General features: G+C 41.1%; 1 protein-coding gene across 1 annotated transcript in view; it reads right to left on the reverse strand.

Moving 5' to 3' along the window:
* Nucleotides 1–27,810, reverse strand: part of ELAVL1 (ELAV like RNA binding protein 1) — a 215,259-nt gene that overhangs the window by 111,059 nt on the left and 76,390 nt on the right. Inside the window, exon 2 of the mRNA XM_075352622.1 lies at nt 4,028–4,131. Coding sequence (XP_075208737.1) covers nt 4,028–4,131 — 104 coding nt within the window. The remainder of the gene's footprint in view (nt 1–4,027; nt 4,132–27,810) is intronic.

Consider the following 27,810-nt stretch of genomic DNA (forward strand, 5'->3'; position numbering starts at 1 on the left):
AGGAAACGAATGCTACAGTGAGGTAATTCCTCTAAGTTGGCTGATCACACTGATCAGAAGATGACTACTCTGCTAATCGATCTGCACTACTTGTGGCCAACTCTGCGTCAAGAAGTTGTGGAGTCTCTTGGCCTGTTCCTCGTGTGCCCACACAAGACCCTTAAGAAGTTTCCTCCTGGGCAACTACTTTCCATACCAGTGCAACCCGCTCCTTGGCAACACATATCGATGGACTTAATCACTGACCTGCTGAGGTTCTCTGGTTGCTCCGTCATCTGGGTGGTAGTGGACAGGTTCTCTAAAATGGTCCATTTCACTTTGCTGTCCTGTTTGCCTTCTACGTCAGTGCTCGCTGAGTACTTCATGCAACACATTTTCTGCTAGCACGGTTTACCTCTTCCCATTGTGTCCAATAAAGGCGTTCAGTTCACATCTCGGTTCTGGTGTGCTACCTATAAGCTGCTGGAGGTCATCTTGGACTGCTCGTTGGCCTATCATACGAAATCCAACGACCAAGTGGAGTGGGTCAACTAAGTCCTGACTAAATTTCTTGTGGCATTTCATCCCGCACGGTCCTGCTTCCCTCCTCCCTGGCGGGGACACCTGTGCACTCACCCTCATGCTCACTCAGCGTTGGCTTCTCAGTTCTCAGTCCCTGCCGCCAACTCCCAGGACCTGCGCATGCCGCAAAAGTTTCCTAGAAGCACGCTAAGGGTGCGTGAGCATACCTAACCCAAAAGTGGGTCTCAGCCTTTGGATGAGAAGCACTAGGTATTAAAGGCACCCTCCCCTTATGAAGCGGTACCTAGGCAAAGTGGTCAATCATAAGAGACGCATTGCTTGTTGTTAAGGTCACTTAAATCTGTCTGTCTCATAATACCTGCTGTACCCGCTGCTGTACTTCCCAATACCGGCTGTGCCTTCCGTACCAGCCGTACCCACTGGTATCTATTCATTCTGGCTGTACCTGTCGTACTAGCTGCTGTACCTACCTGTACCTGCTGCATCAGCCGTCCTGGCTGCATCCGCCTTACCAGACTGGCATAGTCTGTACCCCAACCCCTGGAGCCAGCTGTCGCTGTACTGAGTCTCCCTGAGTGGCATCTGGTGGCTACCAGCAGCCAAGACCAAACTCCATCAGAGGCTAATGGTGAATACCTGGTTTGCACCGAGTCACACCCCTCCAATTTAACGTTTGCTACAACCCAGTGGGTCCACTCACACCTGTGAGCATTACAGTGATACTGTTGAAAACTGTAAAATCAGTCCTGGTTAATGAGGTGAAAACAGGCTTGGGGTGAAGGGGTTTAAATAAAAAAAAAAACAAAAAAAAAACACACCACACAACAGTTTCATTATTTTTTGGGGAATAAAAACCTCAAGCAAATACAAAAATAAAAAGAAAGTGCAATTGCATCCATGCCCCACAAAAGAATAATGTGATATAAAAGTTGCATGCACTCCAGAACAGTCCCAATAAAAACTTACAGCTTATTACACAAAAAACAAACCCTTATAAAATACCTGTATGTAAAAAAAAAAAAAAAAAAAAAAAAATAGCTCTCAGACTAGGATAACCCACCTTGATAAAACTATGTTGTGAAAAGAACTTTGTGCAGCAAAATTAGAGGCAAATATACAGTGGGGAAAATAAGTATTTGACACATTGACAATTTTCCATTTTTTCCCGCCTACAAAGAAAGGTAGGTTTGTAATTTTTATCATAGGTACACTTCCACTGTGAAAGACAATCTCCCTAAATACTCCAGAAAATCACATTGTGTGATTTTTAAATAATTAATTTGCATTTTATTGCATGAAGTATTTGATCACCTACCAACCAGCAAAAATTATGGTTCTCAGAGACCTAATATTTTTTTCTTTAAGACTCCTCCTACTCTGCAGTCATTACCTATATTAATTGCAACTGTTTAAACTCGTTACTTGTTAATACACAAATGTCCACACAATCACAGTCCAACCTCTCCACGATGGCCAAGACTAAACAGCTGTCTAAGTACACCAGGCAAAAAATTGTAGACCTGCACATGGCTGAGATGGGATACAGGACAATAGGCAAGCAGCTTGGTGAAAAAGCAACAACTATTGTCACAATTATTAAAAAATGGAAGAAACACAAGATGACTGTCAATCTTACTCTGTCTGGGGCTTCACGTGAGATCTCGCCTTGTGGTGTTAGTTTGATTCTGAGAAAGGTCAGGAGTCAGCCCACAACTAATCGGAAGGTCCTGGTCAATGACCTGAAGAGAGCTGAGCCCCCAATCTCAAAGCTTATAGTTAGTAATACACTACGCCATCATGATTTAAAATCCTGCAGGACATGCACAGTCCTACTGCTCACGCCAGCACATGTCCAGGCCCATTTAAAGTTCGCCAATGACCATCTGTATGATCCAAAGGCGTGGGAGAAGGTCATGTGGTCAGAAGAGACCAAAAATGAACTTTTTGTTTTTAACTCCACTCGCCATGTTTGGGCGTAGAGAAAACATTCCTAACCGTGAAGCATGGGTATGGAAACATCATACTTTGGAGGTGCTTTTCTGCAAAGGGGACAGGAAGACTGCACCGTATAGAAGAGAGGATGGATAGGATCATGTATCTCAAGATTTTGGCAAACAACCTCCTTCCCTCAGTAAGAGCATTGACAACAAGTCGTGGTTGGGTCTTCCAGCATGACAATAATCAAAACATGCAGCCATGGCAACTAAGGAGTGGCTAAGTAAGATGTATTTTAAACGTGGCCTAGCCAGTCTACAGACCTGCGCCCAATAGAAATTCTTTGGTGGAGCTGACACTCAATGTTGCCCAGGGACAGCTCCAGAACCTGAAAGATCTAGAGAAGATCTGTAAGGAGCAAGTGGGCCAAAATCCCTTCAGCAGTGTGTGCAAACTTGTTTAAGAACTACAGGAAACGTCTGACCTTTGTACAAACAAAAAGGTTTCCGCACCGTAAGTTCAGTTTTTCTATCGTATTCATGCAATCAAATGCAATTTAAAAATCATATTCTTGATTTTCTTCATTTTTTTGGATTGCCTGTCCCAATTAAAGTTACCTACGATAAAAATTACAGACCTCTCCATTCTTTGTAGGTGGGAAAACTTGCAAAATCAGATACTTATTTTCCCCACTGTAAATTGACCAGCCCTGTAAGTGTATTGAACTGAAGAATAAAAGAAGAATGAATGTTAATTATAGTGCTTGGTGAACACAAAATCAAATAAACCAAAAATCCAGGTTTGTTTTTTTTATACAGCCTTAATTTATATGGAAATATAAAAAATTTAGAATTGATTTTTGTGTATTAGCTGTCAGAACATAGCAACATTTTTTTCCTTTAAACTGGATTTAATCTATAAAAAGTAATAAAACAAACCTATAAATTTGGTATCTCTAATTGTGTGGACTCAAAATGAAGAAAAAGGGTTTTTTAATGCAGTATGGTAAAACAGCGTAAAATTTAAAATATAAAAAAAACTAATGCTAGTCTTTTGTTTTATTCTTGTCCTATGCCTTTCTATAGTGTTAATAAAAAGTTGGACAAGTTATGTGCACCCAACATGGTGCCACTGAAATACAAGTCATCCCAGCCCACAAAAACAAAAAAAATTCTCATACGGTTAAGTCAAAAGGGAAAAACTAACATGTTAAGGTCAAGTGCACACGTTGCGTATTTTGTCAGTATTTTTAAGCATTAACCAGGAGTGGAACAGTCAGAGGAAAAGTATAATAGAATCATGGTTTTGGCTACAAATACTGAGGAAAAAAAACTCATTTAATACTCAAAGTGTGCACGTGGCCTTACACTGCAATGGGCGGATTTGCAACAATGAGATGGCCCCGTTCACAAGCTAGTCCAACTTAAAAATCGATGAATCCTGTGTGGTTCAAATAAGTACAAATCCCCTAACACATGGGAGGCCTTAAAAGCCATCGGTGGCAAAGCCAAAACATCCTAATAAAAGGACTCTGCTCTTTAATGTTTATAAGATACATATTTATATTCACCTTTATAGTTTTTGATTGCAGTCTCAATCCATTAAGAGTGTTTATTGCTCTTTCAGCATCTTTAGCATTTAAGTAATTCACAAAGCCATATCCTAAGCTGTGCCCTGCAAAAGGGAAAAAAAATAAAATAAAACAAAAAACAAAATAAAAACCACAATTAAGATAAAAAATAAATAAATAAATAAAAAAAAAAAAAGAGTAGTCCTCTCTAAGGCTGTTTTCCCACTACCTTTTTCTAACATGCGTCCTGAACGTGTTTTTCACGCAAAAACCGATACAGTGCAAATGAGTTTTCATTTCAATGCATTTGCAATGGACTTGCGTCAACATGCGTTTGCTTGCGGTTTAGTCAGGATCCAGCGACTTGCAGTTTTTTAACATTTTTCAAAAACGCGACAGGCAGTTTCAGACATCCGGCATTTCGCCGGATTACCGGATTCGGCACACTCCAGTACAGTGTTAATACTGTACAATGGCATTGCGGCAAGCTCTGGTCACATGCTCCGGTCACATGACAGCATGTGACCGGAGGTTGCCGCGATGCCATTGTACTGTATTACACTGTAATGGAGTGTGCCGGATCCGGCAATCCGCCGAAATGCCGGATGTGTGAAACGGCCCTACTTGTAGCGTTTTTGAGCTGCGTCCAAATACTGCAAGTCACTGGATCCTGACTAAACAGCACGCAAACGCATGTGAATGGTGGTATGCTGATAAACAGGATCCTGTTTGGCCAGAAACCAGCTTGGCGTGGTCCCTGTCCCCCTCCCCTCTCCTCCGCGCTCACTTCTCCCCTCTCCTTTCACCCCTCCCCTCTGCGCTCTCCCCTCCTCAAAGCTCTCCCCTTCCCTCCGCGCTCTCCCCTCCCCTCTGCTCTCCTCCCCTCCGCTCTCCTCTCTCCCCTCTCTTGCCCCCAGATGCGTCCGAATTTCCAGTCTGTCACGTTCAGTTCCCCTCACTCCTGATCACATGACTCCAATGCCCGCCCATAAATCTCAAGTGACAGGATCCTGTAAAATAACACATGCGTTTGCATGTGTTTTTCTTTGCAAAAACAGGATCCGCTTTTGCAGCAAAAAAAAACATTCATGAGGCATGTTAAAAAAACGTAGTGTGAAAGCAGCCTTATTTGATGGTAGACAAAAGGTTTGGAAAAGCAAATCCAAATTATATCCTTTTCTGGTAAGCATAAATAGCTGCCAAAACGATCAAAGTTTTTGTAAAACATTAACGTTGTAAAATTGCAAGACCTATTTTTCGTTTTAGAAACCGTATGAGTCTAGGGAAAAAAGGTAGGTTACATTGTTTAAAAAAAAAAATAATTAACAGTTGACATAATACTTCACTTAGGGAACCCGTCAGATGATCAATACTGCCTAAAACACCAGGCTGCACAATGGCAACAAGGCATTTTATTCTCTAAGACAGACATTTCAGGAAACACACTATAAACATCTAGTCGGACGCCTCCCCCAGCACTGCTGCAGGTGATTAACAGATCTCTACTTTGTATGTACATAAGAGACCTGTCAATCACCTGCAGCGGTGCTTGGAAGAGGCGTTAACGAGAATAATATGCCTGGCTGCAAACAAGCAGCCAGGTTGCAATTCATACTGCTTATGGCTTGAGCATCATGAATCAGGTGACAGGTTCCCTTTAATTAGACAATTACAGATATTTGATTTCTAATACAGCATTATTACTTTTTAGTTATGGCACTTACGAAACTAGCTACATTGTATTCTGTTATGCTTCATGAAAACTAGCTTAGTTTGATCCCCCTCCTAGTTTTTCTTTGGGTAGAGTATTAAGCTATATAAGGTAACCATTGTTAAGCAGCAGTCAGACCCTGATGAAGAGGTAGTGGGTTTTTTTTTGTTTCTACACAATGCTGTACTCAGGAGCCAGTAATGTGTCACACCCCTCACAATCTGCAAGTGTGGTTACCAGGTACACGCTACCAGTTGGAGCAACCTGGCTTCAATCATCAACACATTACAGAGGATACTGGACGCATGCATTACACAGACATCGCTGCAGACCTTTCTGTAGTGACAGGACTATTGGAGGACATCACTCCTTGTAAGTGGACTCTTGTCTTCTTTAGCAACCACAATAACATGCTGTATTTTATTTATTGTTCCTGTATCACATTGTATGCTTTATTTATTCTTGAAATCCAACAATCGTGTATCATTAGCATAGTAATATCACATGCATTGTTTATACTACAGTGGTTCAGGTCATTATCCACAGTAAGGAAACTACTTTGTGCTTCTTTACTAAACCCATCAATAAGCTATACGCTCTGTCTTAAGGCCCCGTCACACTAAGCAACATCGCTAGCAACATCGCTGCTAACGAACAACTTTTGTGACGTAACAGCGATGTTGCTAGTGATGTTGCTTAGTGTGACATCCAGCAACAACTTGGCCCCTGCTGTGAGGTCGTTGGTTGTTGCTGAATGTCCTGGGCCATTTTTTTAGTTGTTGCTCTCCCGCTGTGAAGCACAGATCGCTGGGTGTGACAGCGACAGAGCAACAACTGAATGTGCAGGCAGCAGGAGCCGACTTCTGCGGAGGCTGGTAACCACAGTAAACATCAGGTAACCAAGAAGCCCTGTCGTTTGTTACCCGATATTTACCTTTGTTACCAGCCTCCCCCGCTCTCACTGTCAGTGCTGGCTCCTGCTCTGTGCACATGTAGCTGCAGGACACATCGGGTTAATTAACCCGATGTGTGCTGTAGCTAGGAGAGCAGGGAGCCAGCGCTAAGCATTGTGCGCTGCTCCCTGCTCTGTGCACATGTAGCTGCAGCACACATCGGGTAATTAACCCGATGTATGCAGTAACTAGGAGAGCAGGGAGCCAGCGCTCAGTGTGCGCTGCTCCCTGCTCTCTGCACGTGTAGCTGCATGCGCTGGTAACCAAGGTAAATATCGGGTTGGTTACCCGATATTTACCTTAGTTACCAAGCGCAGCATCTTCCACGCGGCGCTGGGGGCTGGTCACTGGTTGCTGGTGAGCTCACCAGCAACTCGTGTAGCGACGCTCCAGCGATCCCTGCCAGGTCAGGTTGCTGGTGGGATCGCTGGAGCGTCGCAGTGTAACATCTCACCAGCAACCTCCTAGCAACTTACCAGCGATCCCTATCGTTGTTGGGATCGCTGGTAAGTTGTTTAGTGTGACTGGACCTTTATACTAGCGTGCAGCAATACAGTGCATTCTTTCTTATATGGAAAGTTATTAAGCCATCATTTTCTATTGTTGACCTCTAGTGCTACCTATTGGAAGTAGCAATCCTAAATCAATACTGGCCATTTACCAAGCCTTGTCATATGACTTGGGATAAATAAGCCAAACCATAATCTCAACTTGCAAACACCGTTTCGGGGTATTGCTCCATCAGTGCAAAGTACGAGATTAGATATGTAAACGTGAGATTAAAGCCCCCGTCACATTTAACGAATTTCCAGCGATCCAGACAACGATACGCCCTGATAAGGATCGCTGGTAAGTCGCTACATGGTCACTGGTGAGATGTCAAACAGTCAGATCTTCCCAACGACGCAGCAACGATACAGCGACCGTAGCAACCTGTATAACAATCTCGGTGGTTGTTTGGACTCTGTCACATGGCAGCTAGTGTGACGATTCAGGCCTACGTGGCTGTACGTGTCTGAGCTCTGAGTCGTCAACGAGGTCACTGGTAAGGCGTCAAACACACCGATGCATCCTGCCCAGCAGGACCTTGATGATCAAAAAATGGTCCAGGCCATTCCGACACGACCAGCGATCTCACAGCAGGGGCCTGGTCGCTGATATGTGTCAAATGTAGCGAGATCGCTGGCGAAGTCATTGTTGCGTCACAGAATCTGTGACTAAGCAGCGATCTCGCTATGTGTGAAGGTACCTTAAGACTGGGATCTAAGGGGTAAGGTTTCTACTTGTGGAGTGTCTGCCATGCCAGTATGAGAAATAAATTCCTTGCAATGCTACTCTGGGAAATTAAATATGCAAGCATTGGTACTTCCAATAGGTGGCATTGGAGTTCAAGTCCTCTTCACCTCTGAAGAGGCAATTTGCATATTTAATTTCCTAGAAGAGCATGCAAGGCAGTTAAGTCTTCTCATATTGGAGAGTGGAGAGTGACCTGGCATGTCACTCTCCACTAGTGTTTGTGTGTCTCTCTGTCGGTCTATCTATATCTATATCTATATCTCTAGATCTCTAGATCTCTCTCTATCTCTCTCTAGATCTCTCTCTATCTCTAGATCTCTCTCTATCTCTCTCTAGATCTCTCTCTATCTCTAGATCTCTCTCTATCTCTAGATCTCTCTCTATCTCTAGATCTCTCTCTATCTCTAGATCTCTCTCTATCTCTAGATCTCTCTCTATCTCTAGATCTCTCTCTCTCTCTAGATCTCTAGATCTCTCTCTCTAGATCTCTAGATCTCTCTAGATCTCTCTCTCTAGATCTCTAGATCTCTCTAGATCTCTAGATCTCTCTAGATCTCTAGATCTCTCTCTAGATCTCTCTCTAGATCTCTCTCTAGATCTCTCTCTAGATCTCTCTCTAGATCTCTCTAGATCTCTCTAGATCTCTCTAGATCTCTCTAGATCTCTCTAGATCTCTCTAGATCTCTCTCTAGATCTCTCTCTAGATCTCTAGATCTCTCTCTAGATCTCTAGATCTCTCTCTATCTCTAGATCTCTAGATCTCTCTCTATCTCTAGATCTCTAGATCTCTCTCTATCTCTAGATCTCTCTCTATCTCTAGATCTCTCTCTATCTCTAGATCTCTCTCTATCTCTAGATCTCTCTCTATCTCTAGATCTCTAGATCTCTCTCTATCTCTAGATCTCTCTCTATCTCTAGATCTCTCTCTCTCTAGATCTCTAGATCTCTCTCTCTAGATCTCTAGATCTCTCTAGATCTCTCTCTCTAGATCTCTAGATCTCTCTAGATCTCTAGATCTCTCTAGATCTCTAGATCTCTCTAGATCTCTAGATCTCTCTCTAGATCTCTCTCTAGATCTCTCTCTAGATCTCTCTCTAGATCTCTCTAGATCTCTCTAGATCTCTCTAGATCTCTCTAGATCTCTCTCTAGATCTCTAGATCTCTCTCTAGATCTCTAGATCTCTCTCTATCTCTAGATCTCTAGATCTCTCTCTCTAGATCTCTAGATCTCTAGATCTCTCTCTCTAGATCTCTAGATCTCTCTCTCTAGATCTCTAGATCTCTCTCTCTAGATCTCTAGATCTCTCTAGATCTCTAGATCTCTCTAGATCTCTAGATCTCTCTAGATCTCTCTCTAGATCTCTCTAGATCTCTCTCTAGATCTCTCTAGATCTCTCTCTAGATCTCTCTAGATCTCTCTAGATCTCTCTAGATCTCTCTCTAGATCTCTCTAGATCTCTCTAGATCTCTCTAGATCTCTAGATCTTTCTCTAGATCTCTAGATCTTTCTCTATCTCTAGATCTCTCTCTAGATCTCTAGATCTCTAGATCTCTCTCTAGATCTCTAGATCTCTCTCTCTAGATCTCTAGATCTCTAGATCTCTCTCTCTAGATCTCTAGATCTCTCTAGATCTCTAGATCTCTCTCTATCTCTAGATCTCTCTCTATCTCTAGATCTCTCTCTATCTCTAGATCTCTCTCTAGATCTCTAGATCTCTCTCTAGATCTCTAGATCTCTCTCTAGATCTCTAGATCTCTCTCTAGATCTCTAGATCTCTCTCTAGATCTCTCTCTAGATCTCTCTCTCTAGATCTCTAGATCTCTCTCTCTAGATCTCTAGATCTCTCTCTCTAGATCTCTCTAGATCTCTCTCTCTAGATCTCTCTAGATCTCTCTCTAGATCTCTCTCTAGATCTCTCTCTAGATCTCTCTAGATCTCTCTCTAGATCTCTAGATCTCTCTCTAGATCTCTAGATCTCTCTCTAGATCTCTAGATCTCTCTCTAGATCTCTAGATCTCTCTCTAGATCTCTAGATCTCTCTCTAGATCTCTAGATCTCTCTAGATCTCTAGATCTCTCTAGATCTCTAGATCTCTCTCTCTAGATCTCTCTCTCTAGATCTCTCTCTCTAGATCTCTCTAGATCTCTAGATCTCTAGATCTCTAGATCTCTCTAGATCTCTCTCTAGATCTCTCTAGATCTCTCTCTAGATCTCTCTCTAGATCTCTAGATCTCTCTCTCTAGATCTCTAGATCTCTCTCTCTAGATCTCTAGATCTCTCTCTCTAGATCTCTAGATCTCTAGATCTCTAGATCTCTCTCTCTCTCTAGATCTCTCTCTCTCTCTAGATCTCTAGATCTCTCTAGATCTCTAGATCTCTCTAGATCTCTAGATCTCTCTCTCTCTCTAGATCTCTCTCTCTCTCTAGATCTCTCTAGATCTCTAGATCTCTAGATCTCTCTAGATCTCTAGATCTCTCTCTCTAGATCTCTAGATCTCTCTCTCTAGATCTCTCTCTCTAGATCTCTCTCTCTAGATCTCTCTAGATCTCTAGATCTCTCTCTAGATCTCTCTAGATCTCTCTCTAGATCTCTCTAGATCTCTCTCTAGATCTCTCTAGATCTCTCTCTAGATCTCTAGATCTCTCTCTAGATCTCTAGATCTCTCTCTAGATCTCTCTCTAGATCTCTCTCTAGATCTCTCTCTCTAGATCTCTAGATCTCTCTCTCTAGATCTCTAGATCTCTCTCTCTAGATCTCTCTAGATCTCTCTAGATCTCTCTCTAGATCTCTCTCTAGATCTCTCTCTAGATCTCTCTCTAGATCTCTCTAGATCTCTCTCTAGATCTCTAGATCTCTCTCTAGATCTCTAGATCTCTCTCTAGATCTCTAGATCTCTCTCTAGATCTCTAGATCTCTCTCTAGATCTCTAGATCTCTCTCTAGATCTCTAGATCTCTCTCTAGATCTCTAGATCTCTCTAGATCTCTAGATCTCTCTAGATCTCTAGATCTCTCTCTCTAGATCTCTCTCTCTAGATCTCTCTAGATCTCTAGATCTCTCTAGATCTCTAGATCTCTAGATCTCTCTCTATCTCTAGATCTCTCTCTCTCTCTAGATCTCTCTCTCTCTCTAGATCTCTAGATCTCTCTAGATCTCTAGATCTCTCTAGATCTCTAGATCTCTCTCTCTCTCTAGATCTCTAGATCTCTCTAGATCTCTAGATCTCTCTCTCTAGATCTCTCTCTCTAGATCTCTCTCTCTAGATCTCTCTAGATCTCTAGATCTCTCTCTAGATCTCTCTAGATCTCTCTAGATCTCTCTAGATCTCTCTCTAGATCTCTCTCTAGATCTCTCTCTAGATCTCTCTCTAGATCTCTCTCTAGATCTCTCTAGATCTCTCTCTAGATCTCTCTAGATCTCTCTCTAGATCTCTCTAGATCTCTCTCTAGATCTCTAGATCTCTCTCTAGATCTCTAGATCTCTCTCTAGATCTCTAGATCTCTCTCTAGATCTCTAGATCTCTCTCTAGATCTCTAGATCTCTCTCTAGATCTCTAGATCTCTCTATCTCTAGATCTCTCTCTCTCTCTAGATCTCTCTCTCTCTCTAGATCTCTAGATCTCTCTAGATCTCTAGATCTCTCTCTCTAGATCTCTCTCTCTAGATCTCTCTCTCTAGATCTCTCTAGATCTCTAGATCTCTCTAGATCTCTCTCTAGATCTCTCTAGATCTCTCTAGATCTCTCTCTAGATCTCTCTCTAGATCTCTCTCTAGATCTCTCTAGATCTCTCTCTAGATCTCTAGATCTCTCTCTAGATCTCTCTAGATCTCTCTCTAGATCTCTCTAGATCTCTCTCTAGATCTCTCTAGATCTCTCTCTAGATCTCTAGATCTCTCTCTAGATCTCTAGATCTCTCTCTAGATCTCTAGATCTCTCTCTAGATCTCTAGATCTCTCTCTAGATCTCTAGATCTCTCTCTAGATCTCTAGATCTCTCTCTAGATCTCTAGATCTCTCTCTAGATCTCTAGATCTCTCTCTAGATCTCTAGATCTCTCTCTAGATCTCTAGATCTCTCTCTAGATCTCTAGATCTCTCTCTAGATCTCTAGATCTCTCTCTAGATCTCTAGATCTCTCTCTAGATCTCTAGATCTCTCTCTAGATCTCTAGATCTCTCTCTAGATCTCTAGATCTCTCTCTAGATCTCTAGATCTCTCTCTAGATCTCTAGATCTCTCTCTAGATCTCTAGATCTCTCTAGATCTCTCTAGATCTCTCTAGATCTCTCTAGATCTCTCTAGATCTCTAGATCTCTCTCTAGATCTCTAGATCTCTCTCTCTCTCTAGATCTCTAGATCTCTCTCTAGATCTCTAGATCTCTCTCTAGATCTCTAGATCTCTCTCTAGATCTCTAGATCTCTCTCTAGATCTCTAGATCTCTCTCTAGATCTCTAGATCTCTCTCTAGATCTCTAGATCTCTCTCTAGATCTCTAGATCTCTCTCTAGATCTCTAGATCTCTCTATCTCTAGATCTCTCTCTCTCTCTAGATCTCTCTCTCTCTCTAGATCTCTAGATCTCTCTAGATCTCTCTAGATCTCTCTCTAGATCTCTCTCTAGATCTCTCTCTAGATCTCTCTAGATCTCTCTCTAGATCTCTAGATCTCTCTCTAGATCTCTAGATCTCTCTCTAGATCTCTCTAGATCTCTCTCTAGATCTCTCTAGATCTCTCTCTAGATCTCTCTAGATCTCTCTCTAGATCTCTCTAGATCTCTCTCTAGATCTCTAGATCTCTCTCTAGATCTCTAGATCTCTCTCTAGATCTCTAGATCTCTCTCTAGATCTCTAGATCTCTCTCTAGATCTCTAGATCTCTCTCTAGATCTCTAGATCTCTCTCTAGATCTCTAGATCTCTCTCTAGATCTCTAGATCTCTCTCTAGATCTCTAGATCTCTCTCTAGATCTCTAGATCTCTCTCTAGATCTCTAGATCTCTCTCTAGATCTCTAGATCTCTCTCTAGATCTCTAGATCTCTCTCTATCTCTAGATCTCTAGATCTCTCTCTAGATCTCTAGATCTCTCTCTAGATCTCTAGATCTCTCTCTAGATCTCTAGATCTCTCTCTAGATCTCTAGATCTCTCTAGATCTCTCTAGATCTCTCTAGATCTCTCTAGATCTCTCTAGATCTCTCTCTAGATCTCTAGATCTCTCTCTAGATCTCTAGATCTCTCTCTCTCTCTAGATCTCTAGATCTCTCTAGATCTCTAGATCTCTCTCTCTAGATCTCTCTAGATCTCTCTAGATCTCTAGATCTCTCTAGATCTCTAGATCTCTCTCTAGATCTCTCTCTAGATCTCTCTAGATCTCTCTCTAGATCTCTCTAGATCTCTCTCTAGATCTCTAGATCTCTCTCTAGATCTCTAGATCTCTCTCTAGATCTCTAGATCTCTCTCTAGATCTCTAGATCTCTCTCTAGATCTCTAGATCTCTCTCTAGATCTCTAGATCTCTCTCTAGATCTCTAGATCTCTAGATCTCTAGATCTCTAGATCTCTAGATCTCTCTCTCTCTCTCTAGATCTCTCTCTCTCTCTAGATCTCTCTCTCTCTCTAGATCTCTCTCTCTCTAGATCTCTCTCTCTCTCTAGATCTCTCTCTCTCTCTAGATCTCTCTCTCTCTAGATCTCTCTCTCTCTAGATCTCTCTCTCTCTAGATCTCTCTCTCTCTCTCTAGATCTCTCTCTCTCTCTCTAGATCTCTCTCTCTCTCTCTAGATCTCTCTCTCTCTCTAGATCTCTCTCTCTCTCTAGATCTCTCTCTATCTCTAGATCTCTCTCTATCTCTAGATCTCTCTCTATCTCTAGATCTCTCTCTATCTCTAGATCTCTCTCTATCTCTAGATCTCTCTCTATCTCTAGATCTCTCTCTATCTCTAGATCTCTCTCTATCTCTAGATCTCTCTCTATCTCTAGATCTCTCTCTATCTCTAGATCTCTCTCTATCTCTAGATCTCTCTCTATCTCTAGATCTCTCTCTATCTCTAGATCTCTCTCTATCTCTAGATCTCTCTCTATCTCTAGATCTCTCTCTATCTCTAGATCTCTCTCTAGCTATAGAGCTATAGAGCTATAGAGCTATAGAGCTATAGATATATAGATATAGATATATATATACACACACACACACACACACATATACACACCGTGTTTCCCCGAAAATAAGACATCCCAGGAGTTTTCAGGGAGGATTTAATATAAGACAGCCCCTGAAAATAAGACATAGTGCTTTTTTCAGGGCAAACAAAAAATATAAGACAGTGTCGGGGAAACAGGAGATATATATATATATATATATATATATATATATATATATAGAGAGATTATATATATATATATATATATATATATATATATATATATATATATATGGGTATATATATGGGTATATATATGGGTATATATATACATATATGGGTATATATATATGCAGTTAGGTCCAGAAATATTTGGACAGTGACAATTTTCGCGAGTTGGGCTCTGCATGCCACCACATTGGATTTGAAATGAAACCTCTACAACAGAATTCAAGTGCAGATTGTAACGTTTTGTTTTTTCTTCATTGAATTGGTCGGTGGTTGACCTCCACCTTGCTATGCACCCCAATTTGGGATGTATTCCATCTGTCTGGATTTTGGCGGTTGGTGACTGTTCACATTAAGTCATCAGGCTTTGTCCACAGGCTATTTACTTCATGCAGCATTTGCTTGGACCTGTCCCGCCCACAGCCATGACTCAGTCATGGGTACGGGATTGAAATAGACCAGGTGAGTGCTGCTAAGAGCAGTTCTACTATTCATATGTGAAGCCGTATGGCACATTTTATAAAAATATTTTAGTGTAGGACTGCTTCAAATGAGATTTGCCGTGACGTGGCGAAGCAGCTCAAGAAATTGCAATTTTTTGCCAAAAATATCAAAAAAATTTTTATAATAAGTACAGTTTGGGATGTTTAGTGCTGTAGTGCACATTTGGTGCTGGCTTTTTGTTTTTTCTTCATATATATATATATATATATATATATATATATATATATATATATATATATATATATATATATATATATATATATACACCCATATTATATATATATATACACATTATATATATATATGGGTATATATATGGGTATATATATATATATATATGGGTATATATATATATATATATGGGTATATATATATACAGTTAGGTCCAGAAATATTTGGACAGTGACACAATTTTCGCGAGTTGGGCTCTGCATGCCACCACATTGGATTTGAAATGAAACCTCTACAACAGAATTCAAGTGCAGATTGTAACGTTTAATTTGAAGGTTTGAACATAAATATCTGATAGAAATTGTAGGAATTGTACACATTTCTTTACAAACACTCCACATTTTAGGGGGTCAAAAGTAATTGGACAAATAAACCAAACCCAAACAAAATATTTTTATTTTCAATATTTTGTTGCGAATCCTTTGGAGGCAATCACTGCCTTAAGTCTGGAACCCATGGACATCACCAAACGCTGGGTTTCCTCCTTCTTAATGCTTTGCCAGGCCTTTACAGCCTCAGCCTTCAGGTCTTGCTTGTTTGTGGGTCTTTCCATCTTAAGTCTGGATTTGAGCAAGTGAAATGCATGCTCAATTGGGTTAAGATCTGGTGATTGACTTGGCCATTGCAGAATGTTCCACTTTTTTGCACTCATGAACTCCTGGGTAGCTTTGGCTGTATGCTTGGGGTCATTGTCCATCTGTACTATGAAGCGCCGTCCGATCAACTTTGCGGCATTTGGCTGAATCTGGGCTGAAAGTATATCCCGGTACACTTCAGAATTCATCCGGCTACTCTTGTCTGCTGTTATGTCATCAATAAACACAAGTGACCCAGTGCCATTGAAAGCCATGCATGCCCATGACATCACGTTGCCTCCACCATGTTTTACAGAGGATGTGGTGTACCTTGGCTCATGTGCCGTTCCCTTTCTTCTCCAAACTTTTTTCTTCCCATCATTCTGGTACAGGTTGATCTTTGTCTCATCTGTCCAGAGAATACTTTTCCAGAACTGAGCTGGCTTCATGAGGTGTTTTTCAGCAAATTTAACTCTGGCCTGTCTATTTTTGGAATTGATGAATGGTTTGCATCTAGATGTGAACCCTTTCTATTTACTTTCATGGAGTCTTCTCTTTACTGTTGACTTAGAGACAGATACACCTACTTCACTGAGAGTGTTCTGGACTTCAGTTGATGTTGTGAACGGGTCCTTCTTCACCAAAGAAAGTATGCGGCGATCATCCACCACTGTTGTCATCCGTGGACGCCCAGGCCTTTTTGAGTTCCCAAGCTCACCAGTCAATTCCTTTTTTCTCAGAATGTACCCGACTGTTGATTTTGCTACTCCAAGCATGTCTGCTATCTCTCTGATGGATTTTTTCTTTTTTTTCAGCCTCAGGATGTTCTGCTTCACCTCAATTGAGAGTTCCTTAGACCGCATGTTGTCTGGTCACAGCAACAGCTTCCAAATGCAAAACCACACACCTGTAATCAACCCCAGACCTTTTAACTACTTCATTGATTACAGGTTAACGAGGGAGACGCCTTCAGAGTTAATTGCAGCCCTTAGAGTCCCTTGTCCAATTACTTTTGGTCCCTTGAAAAAGAGGAGGCTATGCATTACAGAGCTATGATTCCTAAACCCTTTCTCCGATTTGGATGTGAAAACTCTCATATTGTAGCTGGGAGTGTGCACTTTCAGCCCATATTATATATATAATTGTATTTCTGAACATGTTTTTGTAAACAGCTAAAAGAACAAAACTTGTGTCACTGTCCAAATATTTCTGGACCTAACTGTATACCCATACATATATATATACCCATATATATATATATATATACATACATATACCCATATATATATATATATATACATACATATACCCATATATATATATATATATACATACATATACCCATATATATATATATATATACATACATATACCCATATATATATATATATATACATACATATACCCATATATATATATATATATACATACATATACCCATATATATATATATATATACATACATATACCCATATATATATATATATATACATACATATACCCATATATATATATATATATACATACATATACCCATATATATATATATATATACATACATATACCCATATATATATATATATATACATACATATACCCATATATATATATATATATACATACATATACCCATATATATATATATATACCCATATATATATATATATATACCCATATATATATATATATATACCCATATATATATATATATATACCCATATATATATATATATATACCCATATATATATATATATATACCCATATATATATATATATATACCCATATATATATATATATATACCCATATATATATATATATATACCCATATATATATATATATATACCCATATATATATATATATATATATATATATATATATATATATATATATATATATATATATATATATATATATATATATATATATATATATATATATATATATATATATATATATATATATATATATATATATATATATATATATATATATATATATATATATATATATACACATACATACATACATACATACATATATATATATATATGCTACATGGTCGCTGGTGAGCTGTCAAACGGGCAGATCTCACCAGCGACCACTGAACAGCCCCCAGCCAGCAGCGACGTGCAAGCGACGCTGCGCTTGCACGGAGCCGCCGACTGGAAGCTGCGGAGACTGGTAACTAAGGTAAACATCGGGTATGGTTACCCGATGTTTACATTAGTTACCAGCGCTGTGTGCAGAGAGCAGGGAGCCGCGCACACTGAGCGCTGGCTCCCTGCTCTCCTAGCTGCTGTACACATCGGGTTAATTAACCCGATGTGTAATGCAGCTACATGTGCAGAGAGCAGGGTGCCGCGCACACTGCTTAGCGCTGGCTCCTTGCTCTCCTAGCTGCTGTACACATCGGGTTAATTAACCCGATGTGTACAGCAGCTACATGTGCAGAGAGCCGGAGCCGGCAGCACAAGCAGCGTGAGAGCTGCAGAGGCTGGTAACTAAGGTAAATATCGGGTAACCACCTTGGTTACCCGATGTTTATCTTGGTTACAAGCTTACCTCAGCTGTCAGACGCTGGCTCCTGCTCCCTGCTCGCTTCATTTGTCGCTCTCTCGCTGTCACACACAGCGATCTGTGTGTCACAGCGGGAGAGCGGCTTTGAAGAAAACGAACCAGGGCTGTGTGTAACGAGCAGCGATCTCTCAGCAGGGGCCAGATCGCTGCTCAGTGTCACACACAGCGAGATCGCTAATGAGGTCACTGCTGCGTCACAAAAAGCGTGACTCAGCAGCGATCTCGGCAGCGAGATCGCTGTGTGTGAAGCACCCCTTAGGCTACGTGCGCACGTTGCTTTTTTCTGACCACAAGGATGCAGCAAGAACACACCCACAGGAAGAACATATCAAAAAACTACATGCGTTTGTGCGCACTTTTTTTTTTTGCTGCGTGTCTGTCCAATGCCTTCATTGGATGAAAAACGCAAGAAGAATTGACATGTTGCATCTTTATGGTCACCACAAACACGCAGCAAAAAAAACTGCACTGTGCGAATCGCAAAAATGAAATCTCAGACTTTGCTGGGGAAGGAAATTCATGGAGTTTTGATACCAAAAGTGCACCCAAAAACGAGCAAAAACGTGGCAAAAAACGCAGCGTGCGCACAAGGCCTTATAGTCTACAAGACTAGAAAGTGATTTTGGTTCTCACAAGATCCGAAAAGAATAGGAACATATATTAACCAGTTTTTCTATACAGACACTTCAACTTATTATTAGTAATAGTCAGGATAATTTGATCAAAACAAATATTCTAAATATTTTTGATCATTTTAAAGTGAACCTGTCAGGTGCAATATGCAGCCAGCACCACGAGCAGTTCTGGGTTCATTTTGCTAATCCCTGACTAACCGTCCCTGTATACACTAGCATAAATAAAGAGAGCTTTAAAAAAAAAAAGTATTTCTAAAGATAGTTTATTAAATGCTTATGAGCGCAGGGACTAGTTGCAAGGGCGTTAGTTCCTTTGGCTAGTGGGCCCACATAGCATGTTAGTACGCCCTTGTGGGCTTACTAACAAGCTAATGAATGCACAGCAACACAGCACATACCTCACTCTCGATGGAGGCTGGCGAAGGATTGATGCGCACTGCGCATGATCGGGAGTCCCAGGTCTTCCAATCATGCGCACTAAACTGATGCATTGTGTAAGCTTCCCGTCTTCAGTGAGGTATAGTGCGCATGACCGGAAGACCTGGGACTCCTGATCATGCGCAATACACATCCATCCTCCGCTGGTCGCCATCAAGTGTGAGGTAAGTGCTGTGCCGCTGTGTAGTCATATTAACATATTCGTACGCCCACAGGGGCGCAGTGTACATAGAAATCTGCCATTCAGTGGTGGGGTGGGCATTATAGAGCTTATTAATATGCTGGACTACCTGGCAGCAGGCTAAGTAGTCCTCTAATGCTAAAATCACTGATTAATCAGCAGTAGATTTATCAAAACTACACTAAGCAGCCCTGTAAGTAGAATCAGGATCTTTGCCCCTATGTTATGCTGCTCTCAGATTAGGTGGCAAAAACCTGGAGACAGATTCCCTTTAAACCTTAAAATAATTTGCCAGCAATTGAAGACAGCTTTACTGAAAATAGACTACAACCTTTTTTTTTTTTAGTTTTTTTTTTTCGTATCAGCGGTTGAGTGGCGCTTTAAATGTAAATCAATCCCCTGTAGCTGCCTTAAACTCAATTGTCCAGTCTTCACGTTTCCAGCATCGCTCTGGTCGGTCTCAGATTTTTGACCCGTCAGCTGCCCTATTGTTTCATAGAGCAAGTCGGAGGTCACAAATTAATTAAACTGTATGGGAACCTCGTTCTGGGTCTCAGCATTGCATTGAGCGCTTGTGACGTAATTTCTGACTACCGGCCAGTTAGAACTTAAGGGCACAAGATATCACCTCGGAACCGGAATGGCATTGGAAAAAAAAAAAATTGAAGGGAACCAGTCACCTAGAATATGCGTTCTCACCTATCAGCAGACATATGTGTGCCCTAATTACACCTCCCTACCCATCCCTGTGTTGTAAAATTGTATAATATTCAAGTAATTAACATTTTATTACCTTCATATTTCCTATGTAGATTACAGAGCCGCTGGCCACATGGGCGGTGCCTTGCCCTATGGACGTCTGCATACTTTCCGTGGTATCACGCCCCTGTGGACGTGATACCATGGAGTCACATGAGCGACGTCCCAGTCGCCGATTCTATCCTGAGCGCGTTTACATTTACCATTGCAGCAGGCTTCTCTTCCGGGTTCTCCTTGTCAGTTTCAGACGCACAGTGCGCACTGAAGCCAGAGAGTGAACACCCGGAAAAGAAGCCTGCCACAATGCGCACAGGATAGAATGAGCGATGGGGACTCCATGTCACTCATGTGACTCCATGGTATCACGCCCACAGGGGCGAGATACCACGGGAAGTATGCATAAGTCCATAGGGCAAGGCGCCGCCCATGTGGCCAGCGGCTCTCTAATTTACATAGGAAACATGAAGGTAATAAAACGTTTTTTATTACTTTCATATTATGAAATTTCACAACACAAGCATGGGTAGGGAGGTGTAATTAGGGCACACATGCGTCTGCTGATAGGTCAGAACGCATATTCTAGGTGACAGGTTCCCTTTAAGCCACCGAAGCGCAAGTATATGACTAAGGCCATGAGACTTACATCTAAAGCACCACTCAAGCTCTGAAATTAAAAAAAAAAACAAAAACTGAAGTGGTGCTTTAATATTCAATAAAGGATGAAACAAAAGACAACCGATATTAATGTAAAAAATTCAGGAGAGTTTATTTTTAGAGCACCATAACATCCACAGTGCTATACATGAGATGATGTTACATATAAAACACAAATATAAATTACAATGAACAAACTAATAGTGAGAGACAGGGGAGAGGACGCAGGCTTGCAGGCTTACATTCTAACGGCTCCCCGCAGATTATTTAGAGATGACAATTTTTTTTCTTAATGTTTGATTCCTCGAACATTTGGGGCAATTATGATAAACCCATTCAAGCTAAGCATAATTTCTGAGTCTGTACCTTGTAGAAATTTAAAGAAACATGAGATTACATTTTACTGATTATAAAGCATTTAAAAACGTTGCTCGCAGCATTAGTTCAAGTAAACCAAAAGTTTTGTTGCTTAATTTTGTTTGTACTTAACATAAGATGCATACTGTATTAGTGTCCAGCAATAGTCATTGATGGATTCCCAGTAGCCTTTATGCTTTTCCATTGTAGCAAGATCTTGGTAATATTTGCCATGTTCATCACTAACTGCACCAAGATTTTCAGGGAAGAATTCCAAAAGTGAATGCAGAAAATGAATTTTCAATGGCATGTTGCATTTCATCGCTATTTAAGCTTCAGGAAGGTTGTCAACAAATTCGATGCGGTTTGGTGCTCTATTTTTACCAAGGAAATATCCTTGAATGATTTCCAAGAAATTTTCTCAGGCCCCACCAGCAGCTCTTTTAAGTGCTTGTCATTCATGATGTATCAGATTTGTGGATCAACAAAAATGATTTCCTTAATTTTGGTATCTGTTTTTTGGGAACATTTGTCTCAAAATGAAAACCTTCTGCTTCCATTGTTCATTGCTTTCACAAAATTTTTCATCAGTCCAAGTTGTATGTGAAGTGGAGGCAGAAATCTCATTGCTGGATCCACAAGTGCTTGATGTGCACCATTTTTCTGCCCGGGAATCAAGTGGTTAGATTGGCCACTTCCTTCTACTATCATGTGAGTGCTTAGCACGGCAACCCAAGCTGCAGTGCCACTACTTTTAAATCAACACAGAAGTTCCATTTATAGTTGCTGTACTTGATGTTTGAACAACAGTTCCATGTTCTCGTATGTTTCTTTCATGTGTGCAGCATATCCAACAGGTATTGAAGAAACCCCTGACTGATGCATTCACTCACTAATGAGGCAGCAGTTACTCTGGACTCAATTTGGCTTCTTTTCAGCGGTGTCAGTCTTTTCAAAGACTAACAAAACTGTTGATGACCGCATTTTTGTGCACGTCTGAAAAGAGGTGTAAAAAGATGGACACCGCTTTATCACAGACCAGACGTGAGGTCACAGTGACTCCCTCTATGACCTCTCTTTCCCTTCCCCGTGCTATGTGGCATTTGGCATCTCAGATGATCCATGGGTCCTCTGTCTGTGTCAACCAGCTTGAACAAATAAAAAAAAGAAAAAAAAAAAAAAAAAAGGTTCACATGGGCTGGTACAGGTGCCCAGCCCAGTTAGCCAAATTAATTTCTAACTACTCCACCTTATGTTGGAAGGGTTGTGGACAGGTGGGCTCTTTGGGTCATCTCTGGTGGTCATGCCGCAGAATTCTAGATGTTTGGAAACAAGTATTTGACCTAATAGCCAATATAACAGAAAGCAGGTTGCCCCCTTACCCCCAGATGGGGGTTCTCCACATTGGTATGGAAGAGTTTCCCCCACATTTTTATTTCAGCTAGGCAATGCATAGCTGCTAAATGGAAATCCTCAGATTTCCCTGTTAGAGAACTCGTGGCAAGAATCAATACACACTTCCACTATGAAACCTTACTAGCGGGAAGTTCTTCTTCAGTGCTCAAAATCCAAAAACGATAGGTTAAGTGGTCTGCTTGTCCATTGGCCTCCCGTCCCCACAAGCTTTAATGGAATTCTTTATATGTTCCTCCAAGTACTGTCAGCCCTGGCAAGTTCGTTTTCTTGTATGTTCATGGTTCTTTATTCTGTATTTTAAATCTGGAATATGTTACCTTTTTCCCTTCCCCCTTGTTCCCCTTATTTCCATTCTTATGGCTCAATGTGCCCATTAGGGTTATGGTGTAACATAGGCTTGTATGTGTAATAGGTGTAATGGTGTTATAGGCTTGTATGTTCTTTATTTCTTTGAATCTGTTATATGGTTTGCAATGTTTAAATCTTAACAAATTTATTGGAATAAATCTGGGGACTTCTGATCATGCGCACTGAACTGATACAGGGTGTTAGCTTCCCAGCTTAAGTGAGGTATAGTGCGCATGACCGGAAGAGCTAGGGACTCCGGATCATGCGCAGTGCATCCATCTTCCGACGGCCCTCATTTATAGTGAGGTATGTGCAATGTCGCTGCACATTCATTGGCATGTTAGTACGCCCACAAGGGCGTGCTAACATACTGTGTGGGCTGACTAGCCAAGGGAAGTAGCACTCTTGCGACAAGTGCAGTAAAGGTGGGTGGAATCTGCTCTCCTGTGTGTGAGGTCACACCTCCTCCCTCCCATTCTGGGTGTTTCCAAAAGGATAAGGAAAGATGACGTTTAGGATGACCATGCTGAGCCATTTTGTTGGGGACCCCAAAGTGATCCTAATGTCTAAAGTGTCACCAACAACAGCTGCAAAGTGCTCTGCACGCCTCGTACCAGCCATGTTCTGCCCGGCCGCCATGCTCAGCTCGCAAAGCTCCGCCGCACGCTTGCGAACAATGCTCCACCGCATGCATGAACGCCCACAATGCTCTGCTGCCCGCCCGTCCGCCTACACGTCACTACTCCCCTCATTCTAAGACCTCTGTTACCGGAAACTACTCCTGTCAAGCACTCTGCATACGCTGGGGGCTCCATAAAGATGGCGTTAATCTCCTCCCTCTGCTGTGATCTGGACAGCCCGTATACAGCTCACAGTAGAGAACTTTCAGTGATAACCTCTTCACCCCCGGGGCAATTTTCTGGGTTTTTTGGCTCCCTTTTTCCGAGGGCCGTAACTTTATTTTTCCATCAATCTTGCCATATATGGGTTTGCTTTTTGCGGGACGAGTTGTACTTTTAAATGAAACCGTAAGTTTTACCTTATACTGTAGTGTACTGGAAAACAGCAAAAAATAAAGCGCACAATAGTTTTTGGGATATTTTAATCACTGTGTTCACTACAGTATATGGTAAAACTGATGCGTTTGTTTGACGTTTTAGGTCGGTGCGAGTTCGTAGGCACCAAACATAAATAGGTTAACTTCTCTAAGGGGTTAAAAAAAAATTCACAAGGTTGTCAAAGTGACAGCGCACGTTTTGCACCATTTTCCAAAACCTATAGCGTTCTCATTTTTCAGGCTCTACGGCTCAGTGACTGCTTATTTTTTGCGTTCCAAGCTGAAATTTTTAACGGTACCATTTTTGCTCCGATGCTACAGTTTGATTGTTTGTTATTGCATTTTGCGCAAAGTTTAAGGCTACCAAAATGTATTTTTGGCATTCGGAATTTTTTTGCCGCTATGCCATTTACCCATCAAATGAATTGATTTTATATTTTCATAAATCGGGCATTTATGAACTTGCTAATACCAAATATGTGTACATTATTTTTTTTAACCATTTAATTTTCAATGGGGCAAAGGGGGCGTTTTCAACTTAGGTTTTTATTGGGGTTTTTTTTTATTCTACTAGGTCCCCTAGGGGACTATAACAATCAGCTGTCTTATTGCTCCTCCTTTTCTCCAGATCACAGCAACACAGCTGAGATCTGAAGAAAAGTAGCTTTACTTTCACACACGGCGTTCTGCCGGCAGTGAGAGAAAGTGACTCATGATAGCTACAGGAGTCATATGACCCTGTGCTACCATGGCAACCACCGGACATCACGTGATCACGTCACGTGATTTCCGATGGTGCTGGGAAAGTTAATGCTTACCGCGACACTCTGTTACATCTCAATGTGAGATCACTGTCAGATTTTGACAGCGACATGTATGGTGCTAATAGGCGCGGGCGGAACGCAATTCCACTTGTGCCTAGCAGGCACACGTCAGCTGTTGAAATCCGCTGACATGTGCGCTGATTGCCGCAGACTGCTCACAGCCCGTGGGGATTATAGTGACACGATCCATGACATACCCAGTACGTTATGTGTGGTTAAGAGGTTAAGTATAGGGGTCGGAGTCAGTCTATCAGATCCAAAGCCCAGTGCGCTGCCGTATTTGAAGTCAACAACTGTCATTACACACAGCACATCCAAGATAAGATGGCAGCCCCCAGTGTTTCAGTAAAAACAGAATTAAATAAAGACTAAATAAACAATGAATTTAAATGTTGTATTAAAAATAATGGGATTCACAATCACTTAATACAAAAAAACAAAACAAAACGCGACACCTTCCCTTTTAAAGGACATAAGCTGCAATTCTGCTCTCTACTCTTAGGCTATGTTCACACTGGGCCTTTTTGCAGCGTTTTATAGCTACGGATTTGCCTTTGTTTTATGCAAATCTACGCTAATAAAACGCTACTTTTTACAGTCCCTGCAAAGTCAATGAGATTTGTGAAATCTCACGCACACATCAGGATGTTTTCCTTACGGTTTTGTGAAATACCTGTGGTTTTGCTGCGTTTTGAAAAGAATGAACATGTCAATTCTTTTCTGCGCTTTTGCTACGGTTTTTCACCAGTGACAGGGGGACTCGCAGATAGACCCACCGATCCTGGGTAACGGGGTAATAAAAAACCCGGTTTGCAGGGCTGTGGAGTTGGAGTTCATTTTGCTGCAGTTGGAGTTGGTATAAAACAGACCGACTCCTAATATATATACAGTCATATGGAAAAGTTTGGGCACCCCTATTAATGTTAACCTTTTTTCTTTATAACAATTTGGGTTCTTGCAACAGCTATTTCAGTTTCATATATTTAAATAACTAATTGACTCAGTAATATTTCTGGATTGAAATGAGGTTTATTGTACTAACAGAAAATGTGCAATCCGCATTTAAACAATTTGACAGGTACAAAAGTATGGGCACCTCAACATAAAAGTGACATTAATATTTTGTAGATCCTCCTTTTGCAAAATTAACAGCCTCTAGTCGCTTCCTGTAGCTTTTAATGAGTTCCTGGATGAAGGTATATTTGAACATTCCCATTTACAAAACAATTCCAGTTCCGTTAAGTTTGATGGTCGCCGAGCATGGACAGCACGCTTCAAATCATCCCACAGATGTTCAATGATATTCATGTCTGGGGACTGGGATGGACATTCCAGAACATTGTAATTGTTCCTCTGCATGAATGCCTGAGTAGATTTGGAGCGGTGTTTTGGATCATTGTCTTGCTGAAATATCCATCCCCTGCATAACTTCAACTTCGTCACTGATTCTTGCACATTATTGTCAAGAATCTGCTGATACTGAGTTGAATCTATGCAATCCTCAACTTTAACAAGATTCCCGGTGCCGGCATTGGCCACACAGCCCTAAAGAATGATGGAACCTCCACCAAATTTTACTGTGGGTAGCAAGTGCTTTTCTTGGAAAGCCGTGTTTTTTTGCCTCCATGCATAACGCCTTTTTGTATGACCACACAACTTTATCTTTGTTTCATCAGTCCACAGGACCTTCTTCCAAAATGTAACTGGCTTGTCCAAATGTGCTTTTGCATACCTCAGGCGACTCGATTTGTGGCATGCTTGCAGAAACAGCTTCTTTCGCATCACTCTCCCGTACAGCTTATCCTTGTGCAAAGTGCGCTGTATTGTTGACCGATGCACATTGACACCATCTGCAGCAAGATGATGCTGCAGGTCTTTGGAGGTGGTCTGTGGATTGTCCTTAACTGTTCTCACCATTCTTCTCTGCCTTTCTGATATTTTTCTTGGCCTGCCACTTCTGGGCTTAACAAGAACTGTACCTGTGTTCTTCCATTTCCTTACTATGTTCCTCACAGTGGAAACTGACAGTTTAAATCTCTGAGAAAACTTTTTGTATCCTTCCCCTGAACAACTATGTTGAATAATCTTTGTTTTCAGATCATTTGAGAGTTGTTTTGAGGAGCTCATGATGCCACTCTTCATAGGAGATTCAAATAGGAGAACAACTTGCAAGTGGCCACCTTAAATAACGTCTCATGATTGGATACACCTGCCTATGAAGTTCAAAGTTCAATGACGTTAGAAAACCAATCTAAGGCAGCATTCACACACAGCGTTTTTGCTGCGTTTTTTGAGGATAGGTTTTTCAGCTGCAAAAGCTGATCAGCTTTTTAAAAAAACGCATCACCTGAAAGGTTCTTGAGCTCAATGTGTTCTTTAGCAAAACCAGATTAGAAAACCGCCACAAACTGACTTGCTCATTCTTTGTGAAGATCTGTTTGAGCCCAAAAACGGATTCTCCCAAAACGATGTGTCTGAATGTCGCATCTTGAAACCCAATGACTTTGCTGGGATGCCCAGAGTCACTGCATTTCACTGAACTATTTTGCCATCAATGTTCGATAGGTTTGTGTCAAGAAATAAATTGTTACCACTAGCAGACACTGACAGTAAAAGACACTAAAGCTCATCACACCAGCCAGTTTCTCCAGGCCTTAGTGGAAAAAGTTCTGCAAGATTACGTACTCAAAAAAAAAAAAAAAACAGGTTCTTGCTATTGTAACGGACAATGCTTCAACCATGATAAGTACAATTAAACTGATGAATGAGAGTAATGAAAATTTAGGATTCAGTATGATTGAGATGGAGCCACAGTGCTGTTCATGTAACTGAGGAACAAACATTACAACAGAACAGCAAAATGATACTTTAGGATTAGATGATCTTGTTAAAGCTGCTTCAAA

Source organism: Anomaloglossus baeobatrachus, chromosome 1, assembly GCF_048569485.1.
Source record: "Anomaloglossus baeobatrachus isolate aAnoBae1 chromosome 1, aAnoBae1.hap1, whole genome shotgun sequence".
Taxonomy (NCBI): domain Eukaryota; kingdom Metazoa; phylum Chordata; class Amphibia; order Anura; family Aromobatidae; genus Anomaloglossus; species Anomaloglossus baeobatrachus.